The sequence below is a fragment of the Pygoscelis adeliae genome, unplaced genomic scaffold (genome assembly GCF_000699105.1).
Source record: "Pygoscelis adeliae isolate BGI_AS28 unplaced genomic scaffold, ASM69910v1 Scaffold270, whole genome shotgun sequence".
NCBI lineage: Eukaryota > Metazoa > Chordata > Aves > Sphenisciformes > Spheniscidae > Pygoscelis > Pygoscelis adeliae.
Genome location: NW_008823916.1, coordinates 2,922,293 through 2,931,648, shown reverse-complemented (window position 1 = coordinate 2,931,648; position 9,356 = coordinate 2,922,293). Strand labels below are relative to the sequence as shown.

The window sequence follows — 9,356 nt, the reverse complement described above, 5'->3', positions numbered from 1 at the left end:
CCCCGAGCTGGCACTGGAGCGCGCTGGCTAAGGGGATGGCAGGCTTCGGCCCCTGGAGCCTGCAGTCGAGGTGTCCCTGCCTGGGCTGAGGTGATGGGAGAGGCAGCCCTGACAGACGTCGTCTCTCAGCGTCCTCTTCAGCGCTGCCCCTTGACAGCCAGGACCCCTTGCCCTGTCCTTGTCCCAGTGCCTTCCCTGCCCAAGCGGCTCCCCGTGGCCTCTCCAACGGGTACGTCCCACGCGCTGCAGGCGCCCTGCTCTTCAGACAGCGCTGCCTCACGAACGCAGCGGTGTGGCCACCCCGTCCTCACTCCGCGCCTCCGGGTACCACACAGTGGGCCGTGGGTCAGGCTGACCAGGAGCGTCTGGGCTGGCTGTCCTGGAGCGGGAGGGAGGCCCTGGCACTGCACACCCCCGCGGGCAGCGCCAGGCAGGGCCAGGAGCTGGAGTCTCGTCCTCCGTGTGTGAGATGTGGCAACCGGTTAAACACATCTCTTCATCAAAATGGCTCCCTGTTATTATGTGCTGCTGCCGTGTCCTGTGCTGTGGCTGGGATCCCTGGTTAGGCAGGATTCCACCGTTTAAGGGCAAGCAGAACAAAATGTCTCTCCTTGTCCTGAAGGAGTCTGCAATCATCAACATGATTTGCCTATTTTTTAAAGTTAGGGATGTGCCTAAGAGTCTCTACTCCAGAGAAGCTGAGGCTTATTGGGAGGGACTTTTTCCAAGGCTGATTTGCATGTCTGGCAAAGCTTGGATGAAGGCCCAGGAGTCCTTGCTCTCTTTGCCAGGCTTTGATGCCCAGACTCCTTGCCTTTAATCTTTGCCATCTATGCAGACAATATCAGAGCTATCAAATAATTCTACCACAATGTTGAGTCTTTAAAAAAAACATCTGCTAGGAAAAGTACACAGCAATGTACTTGGAGAAAAGTTAAAAACTGGATTAAGCCAAATGCGTTGTTATGATTCTTGCTTACCAGGTTAAGCAGATACACAGACTTTGGGCTGGGGAAACACTTCGTATTGGTACGGTGAAACCATTGCAGGAGATAGCAGTCTTCCCACAGAGCAGGGTTTGTGGAGGCTGCTTTTAAAGGTAGGGCTTGAATCGTTCCATCAATGGATATCTGGTGTTTTCAAGGCCTCGAGACATTGCTAGAGATGGGCTGGGTTTTTTTGCTTTCTGTTTCTCAGTTTACTGGGAGAGAGCTCAGCCTGCTAAATATTTAATATTTGCCAAGCTGGGTGCTCCAATGCTGGAAGCATCTGAAGAATCCAGCCCAGTCCTTCACACTTCTCATTCCCTGAGCGTACCAGTGACAGATGTGTCGATCCTTCGCTTCCATCACTAGGTAAAGGACAAACGATCTCTCTATGGTGTGGGAGGAGGCCGTGTGTTACCTGGTATGATTCACTCTGATAAATAACCTCCTCCTCGGACTTCTCTTGTTTATAGCAACAGCCCCAAACGCTAAGGTTTACAGAGATTTTAATCCTTGCTGTTCTCACGCATATTTACTCTGCACTTTTATCAGAAACATCTCTTGAAAACCTCAGTGTTTTTATAATTAATTGAATAATGTGACTGATGTTAAAAATAAATGGATTTGGAAAAATGCCCAGTGAGCTGCTGAACAGTGCGTAATATAGCAACCGTAGCTGGATTCTCAGGGGTATGTATATTTTCCTAACAAACACAGTCTCATGACTTAGAGATTAAATCTTTATTAGTTCAAAATTCACCCTGTTGATTTTTCTGTGTTTATGCTGCATAATTGTGTCTGGACAAATTCACATTTTTTAAAGGGACAGTGCTCCTCTGAACGTGCGCCCTGCTGGGAGAGGTGTCGGCGTGGGTGAGCCTGAGCCCCACGGAGGCACCACAGAGGGAATGTGAGCATAGGGTATCTCCGTCCATCCACCATCCCTCTGGCTTTATATTATTTTCCGATCCAGGTCCAATCCGTTCACTAAGGGGCCGTGTGTGTGAACAGGGCGCTCTGATATATATTAACTCTGCTTACCCCAGACTCAAATGCTGTTGATTTCTCTTCTACGACCGCGGCCCCGCCGTGCCCACCTCACCTCTGCTCCGTGAACCTCAGCCGCGTCCCTGCCCCGTGCTCTCCCTGACCTAAGCCTTTCCTGATGCCGCTCCCCAGTGCCGCCACCACTTCCTCAACTTTTGCTGGCTCAGGGCATCGTCTTATCAGTCTGGGATAATTTATCAGCTTGGGCTCTGCAGTTAAGTCTGGGCCTCACCTCTGCTGTCACGGAGGTGTGTCTCGCCGGCCAGGGGCTGGGATCTCTACGGTCTGCTCACCTTGGGGCTGTCAGTGAGCAGTAACAGAGATGGCTGTTCTTGCCTCCTCCTCACTCCCCACTTCGAGGACTGAGAAAAAGCAGCGGGGAAGAAACAAGGCAAGATAAATTCAGAAGGAGCAAAACTCAGTGAGGTGAAGCGGGATAGATTCTGTAATGCGTTTGGTGAGCCGTCAAATCCCATCTCTTCTCCCATGGGAATCCCAGATACACGAGCAAATCATCAAGCCCTGAAAACTACATCATCAGCATCTTCCTCTGGAAAACATCATCACGCTAATCCATTTGTCCCAGCAGCCAAATGATTACAGTTTGAAAACTAAATTATACACGTTGCTGCAACAGCATGAACGCAATAATGGCTCTCCTCTGTTACACCTGTAACCTCTGTTAGAATGGCTTTAATGAGCTTTCAGCCTCGTCATCCAAAAAGAAAAGACTATCACGCGATGCTTATGCTGTAAATGTGTTCTTTGCGCTGCTGGCGGCCAAGCACCTGCAATGCACTCGCTCTGAGGAGCTGCACGGGAGCTGCGGGCTGAGCCCCCACGGTGGGTGGGTGCCTTCCCCGGAGCTGGGGGGCAGACCCAGGCCGGGGAGCTCCCGAAATGGGGCAGGGGGTGCAGGCCCCCCGGGGCAGGACACGGCAGCGGTGTGAGCCCCGTCTGTAGTGTGCAGGCTGCTGGAAACCCTGTGAGGGGAATGGGTATCTACCCCCATTACATAGAATCATCCTTTGGTGTGGAGTTATTCCAAGCTTGCATCTTCTCAGCTTAATTTAATAACAGGCTGTGAGCTCTACTTTGATCTGCCTGTGTTTTTCACTGGCTCCATATTTAACTGAATTCATCATCATAAAGGCCAGAACTGTTTCACTTTCCGTGCTAGGCCGGGTTTCCTGTTGGACGTGCAAAGGACACACCTGCACGGTGGGTTTCTGGCCTGCCAGGATGGGGGATCCTGTTACCCAGAGACAAAGGGAGCACAGGAATCTGGAGTCGGTGGATTCCTTTCCTCAAGCATGTGACCAGACCTGAAAATCCAGCTGCCTGGCTTTTTTTGTTTACTGGTTTCCATATCTGCTCCAGTGTGTCCTGGGAATGTGCGGCAGAACTCTCCGCTTCTTTCCGAGAGGCCTGTCGGTGGAACGGGAGCTGGTTTGCCCCTTCCAAAATCTGCAGACTGGAACCCACTTTGCCTCGAGGCTTGTTGTGTTTATTAAGCGTTATCCTGTGTCTGTATCCCAGGTGTCACCTTCAGCGCTCTCACGGACAGGAGACTTGCTGGCCGTGGGCTCTCCCACTGCTTCTGGCCTTCTGGCTGCAGCCCCACAAATGCCGCTATTACCCCAAACGCAGCAGAAACGACCGTAAGTCTGTGGTTCCCACTGGACACAGCAACATCTAATTTGGGATCCCAGGCGGTAGAGGTAGCAGAAACTGTCCCTGCTGGGGCTGGGCTTCTGCCTTGGGTTAATCACCTTGCAGGGCTGGGACCCAAGGCTGCTCGCAAAACGCAGCCTGGAAGCTGTGACGATCATTTGTGTGAAGCTTCTTGTCGGATGCTTTCAAGAAAGACAATCTTAAATGCTTCAATTTTCATACTTAACAGACCACACTGGGCTGACAGTACCTGCTGGCAATAATGTCTCAGATGGCAACAGGGAAAAAACACAAAAAACACAGAAGAATGCTTTGCCAAAACAGGCTTGACAAACTTTAAAAACATGCTGGAGGAGGTAAAGGTAATTTGGGTGAGTACGCAGATGATATAATTCTGTCCCTCGGCGGGGATCCGCTCCCAGAACTGCGATGTAGCTATGGCAGCGCACTGTACTTGTGGGATACTGACACATTTACGTGTGGTCTTCTGAAAAATCTTAAAACCGGTCCCTTTGCTTATAATTAAAGAATTCATGTGGTTTTCTATCTTGTGCCTGCCCATTCGGTTCTGCAGTGAACTCATCCCAAAGAGAGATGTGAGCTCCCGACGTCTCAGCGTCCTCTGCCCGTGTTTGCGGGAAGCAGAGGGACCCGGTTTGTGTTCCCAGGAACCCTGACTTTTCTAGGGATACCGGTGTTCCTCATCGCTGAGCTCTGCCCATTGAATTTCTTCCTCTCCGGGCTCTCAGTCCTGAAAAGATTCATCAGCGAGAGGAGCAAGCAGGATCACAAAAGGTCTGGACGACGAGGGTCATTTCTGGGACCGTCCTGCCAGGGCCGGGCAGTGCGAGGTACTGCGCTGCAGCTCAGGATCCCCGCGCCTTGCCCCGTTGCGCAGTGCCATCTCCTGGAAAGCCGTACCTGAGCTGCACGCATCACGACCAGAGTTTTGCTCCTGAAGCAGCTATTGGCGCTGCAGGCAGCTTGACCGCTGCCTCCAATTGCTGCAAAGTTCATCTGCTACCCACCAAGAGTCCCCCACCAAACTTCTCTTCCTCCAGCAGGTACAAAGGATGCCGCTCGCCCTCGCCTCTGAGGTACCGTGCAGCAGAACACCCCTGCGTGGCTCTTTTCTGCTGTGGATACTGAATCCAAATCTCTAGGTACAAAAAGAACAGTAGAGGACCACAAATGAACATCTACAGATGTTACTCCTTAGCTTTTGTCCTGTTTGGGCACCAGTTCCCTGCTCAGTTGGATGCCCTGCGTATATGTTCGCCCTGTAAGGGCCCTGTTAACCTGTTTCTCCTGGTTTTGACTTTAAGGGACACTTGTCTCTCTCCCTCCCCAAGTTTGATGACCTCGTCATGAGCAACAACCAAGCCCCTCATCACGGTGCTCACCCTGTATTTAAAATGTTGCTACACCTTTTTAATGAGACAAAAATGTGTGCGTGGAATTTGCACCTGAACGCTGCTGGCTTGACTAAGCTCTATATTTACCCTGAAAAGACAAGAAAAATGGGTGGTTCCAAGGGCAACGTGTTTACTCCTATGAAACAGTAACACCGCTTAAGCGCTTAGTCACTGAAAAAATGCACACTGCAGTTTAAAGCCAAAGGCTGGTACTTCATCCATCATTTTAGGCTATTGTGGCATCTTCTGAGCAGTTGGGAGATTAGTATGCGTTGGTAATCTGCCATACACAATGAAATAACTAGTGCTCCAAGGTAAGGCTGTAAAAGCTGCTATTTGAAAAAAAAAAAAAGACCATAATTATGTAAATACAAGGCCACAAACTTAACGAACAAGAGAAAAAGCTACCATGACACGTGGCTGTTCACAGCTTGCTTTGGCCCTTTCTCAGCGAGGAGTCTGTGTTGCAAACTTGTTGCCGTGAACTCATTTTTGCCCCGGAGCATGCCGATGAACTGAAACAGCCTGTTTACCAAAAACGTATTTTTTATTAAAATTCATATTTGTAAAGAAGAGATCATTACACAAATGAGGTAAACCAACACATATGACATAGTTTTCACTTTAAAAATAAATTTCAACTGAGCGATTGATTTGATTCCACAAGTCTGAGAGGAAGAGTCAGGCGAGTGTTACTCATGTGGGGAGATGCCGCACGCGGGGGGAAGGCGCAGCTGGTGCCGCCCTGACTCAGCGCAGAGATGTCAGTGCCGAAGGGTCGGGAGTCTTCCAGGGGCCAAACCCTTCCCACCGCGCTGTCCTTTTCTACCCCGTCAAACTTGCAGACGAGAGGAGGTGAGTAAAGGCCAGAGACAGGCAGCGGTAGCCCTTTCACCTACTGCTCTAACCAGGGCTCCCCCACCAGCATCTCCCCCCCAAAAAGGCTGTGTAAAGGTTTAATTTGATTGTGCAAATTCAGTCCCTCATCAGCTGTTGCTCACCACGCCTCAGCCCTAAAGGAGACTTAACAGCAAGGAAATACCAGCTCTGAAAAAGTTCCATTTCAAAAGTAATATCTGGCAAGCAACAAGCCCGTTAAATGTGACACACTTGGCAAGGTACGGGGAGAAGAAGAGTTATGCTTCCTTCTTTTTCTTCTTTTTTGTTGAAGTTTGCTTCCATGGATGTGCAAGTGGAGCTCTTAATCCAAAAGTTTATGAAGTTACTGCAAGTCTGTGAGAATCATGTTCACCATCCTGTGAAATTAAGCTTTCCCACTGAGGACCAAGCCCCACAGCCTGAACACCTCAAAGAAGAGAAAAGTGGCTGCAAATGTTGTTTTACCCTGTATAACGGTAAGAAAATAGTGAGGTGAACCTCAGACCCGTTTCTCAGAACGCCACTCGAAGCCAGCTAGCAGACTAACAAAGAACGGCTGTACTCGCTTCCAGCTCCTAACAAGTACGGAACAAATGCCACCGCCACAGCAGAACCAAGTAACGCTCCAAAATTCACTCAGTTAAATCCGTGGCTGACAAACTCCTAAATGTTGGGAATTACTGTGCGGCTGAAGCTCTGTAGTCCAGGTCCACTTTGATGGATGAAGGTATTACGGAGGTGACAAACTATGCAGAGGAGACAGAGATGGAGTTTCACCTGTTACACCCACCTGAGTGAAACTCATCCAGGCCCTTGTGTGTTAACTACGCTGAGACAGGTAACGCGTCGCTTCCGATACGTATCCCAGGACAGTATCTGGTAACCAAGACATGAAATTTTCATCACATCTGCCAAGTTTAAAGTGAAATTTCATGACCGCACGCAGGTAGAGCATGAGGTGAATGCACCGTTTTAATCCCATTTATAACCTTGGGGGATGCGGGTGGGATTTAAACTGTATGTAGGCTTGGTGCTGGTCTGCATGGGCTGGATGTCACGCTCTAAGAGCAGTATCCGTAGCTCTCGGTGCAGCGAGAAGGTTGTACCACATCCAGTACCACATTTCCAGTAAATGCTTTCAGCAAGAGACAGAAATGCATTCACTACCGTGCACTACTGTTTATGATAACTGTACCTTGGCAGCTGCAGTACTGTGATATCACAAGAAGACTCTCCACGTCAGAAGTCAGTTAAAGGCTATAGATCTTGAGAGAGAGAGAGAGAGAGAGAGAGAAAGAGAGGTGTCATACTTAGGAGAGTTTTTTCCAAACAGAAATAAAAAAGTAACTGTCTTTTTTTTTAAATAAATCTATTGTTTGAGGGACTAAAGCAACTGATGTTAAGTTCCTGGTTTATTACACATCCTGCTACGGCTCTGCATGACGAGTCTGAAAAGGCAGATTAGCATAAGATTAACAGAGAAAGCAAGCTGTTTAGGCTCAGCAAGACTCCAAGGTGAGCCATTTCACATTGACAAGAGCTAGCACCCCTCGCTGCCGGTGTCCACCGGCAGCACGGGCAGGTTTTTTCCAAGAGAGACATCCCATCACTGTTTCTTTCACTGGATCATGCCATCTTGCTGCCCCGTCTGGCTGGGGTCAGCGGTGACCGATGGACTGGGTGTATTGCTCTGCAAAAATCGACGGAAGTCCTTAATCATGGGGCGGAGGACCTGGATGAGGGCACTCAGTGCCGCCTGTGTTCCTTCCATGGCTTGTGCCTGTCGCTCCTGGGCGCATGCCTGCACCTCCTGAGAGCGACGAATCATCTGAAGCAAGTCATTCTGCTGCTCCAGGTGCTGGGCAATCTCCTTCACGTGCAAGTTGGTCACTCGCTGCTCCTGCAAGAGCTTGGCTGAGTTCAGGGCAATTCGGCTTTTCAGCTCCTGGGGTTTCGCAGACACTTCGTGTTGATGCGCCATCATCTCCAAGGGTGCTTCGGCGGTGACTGTGGTGGGCGCTTCTGTCGTGCAGTACTCCACGACTCCGTCCTCCAGACTGTGGTAGGTTGTCTCTGCAGGAACTGAGAACAAAGGACAGAAAGGGGGTAAGAAGTAGCTGCGATACGGGGATTTTTATCTACAGGACTATTCAATGAGTATCACAGGAATACTGCCTGTTCAGTGAGATAACATACAATGAACAGCAATGCACAAAATGACCTATTTAAGTCTACTCCACCCTCATTTGAGCTTCCTTCTAGGCTGCACAGTCCAACGGAATAGGGCATGCCTTATCTGTCTAGACAAAGTAATTTCTCAACCTCCAGTTCAGAACAATCTTTCTAAGTGGCATTAACCAACTGACATAAGGGCAAAGACAAGACCCAGAATGGCACTTGTCAGAAGGACAGCTGCTCTTTGGGGCAGACTGGGAAATCAGCCTTGGAGAGGTTTCTCCCCCTGCTTTTGTCCCCAGAGAGGGGGACCGAAGAAGCTGCACGGTGCAAAGGATACTGGCTTCCCTTGTTCTTAGGGCCGAGCCTGGCTATCAAAGCTGACTTTCAGTACGTGCGTATCTTGCAGCCACTCCCCTACCACACGGGGACATACTGGGAATGGCATTTTCATTAGAGAGACGCGGGGGTTTCTTTTTGCCGGGGCTTTCCCCGTACAGGGCTCAGGGCCTCCTCGCAGGCGGGTGTCTGGGCCCCCCGTACGACCTTCCAGTTCAGCACAGAGCATCTTCAGCAGGCGCAGCACTCACTCTGGGTCAGGGTGACCGTGGTGGCTGATGCGGTGATGGGTATCTCGGTCCCGTCACCTGCACTGCAGTCCCCACTCGGCAGACTGATGATGGTGGCTTCTCCCAGCAGGTTGCAGATGCGTTGCTGCATGGGGGTGAGGATAACGGGGGCGGTCGCAGCGCCCGTCGGGTCTTCGCCCTCCGGCCCGTTGCCGTTGCCGTTCTGGCTCTCGCCTCCCCCTTCCATGGCAGCCCGGACCTGGGCCACTTTGCGCCGCACCTCGGTCTTGAGGTCGGACCATTTCTTCTTGACCTCGGGCAGCTCGCGGTGGCAGGTGGCGACGGCGTTGACGCGGCGCAGGATGTCGTGCCAGGCGGCGGCCTTGGCGGCCAGGGGCACGCCCGCGTTGAAGTGGTTGATGAGGAGGTGCTTGCCTCGCTCCAGCTCCTCCACGATGATCTCCACCTCCCGCTCCGAGAAGTTCATCTTCCGCTTCTTGGCTGGGGGCGCCGGGGGCGACGCCATGGCCATGAGGGGCACCGAGGAGGGGGCACTGGGGGACACCTGCAGGCCAGGGGGGGCCGGCCGGGCCCAGGGGGCCCTGGGGGAG

At 51.2% G+C, this 9,356-nt stretch overlaps 1 protein-coding gene across 1 annotated transcript; it reads right to left on the bottom strand.

Annotated features, from left to right (window-relative positions):
- Positions 1-5,660: 5,660 nt before the first annotated feature.
- Positions 5,661-9,263, bottom strand: NAIF1 (nuclear apoptosis inducing factor 1). The gene is made up of 2 exons (XM_009319390.1): positions 8,767-9,263; positions 5,661-8,083 (listed from the first exon to the last, which is right to left on the bottom strand). Exons 1-2 carry the CDS (start codon positions 9,230-9,232, stop codon positions 7,620-7,622), a joined length of 930 nt encoding a protein of 309 aa, XP_009317665.1. The 5' UTR covers positions 9,233-9,263; the 3' UTR covers positions 5,661-7,619.
- Positions 9,264-9,356: the final 93 nt, after the last annotated feature.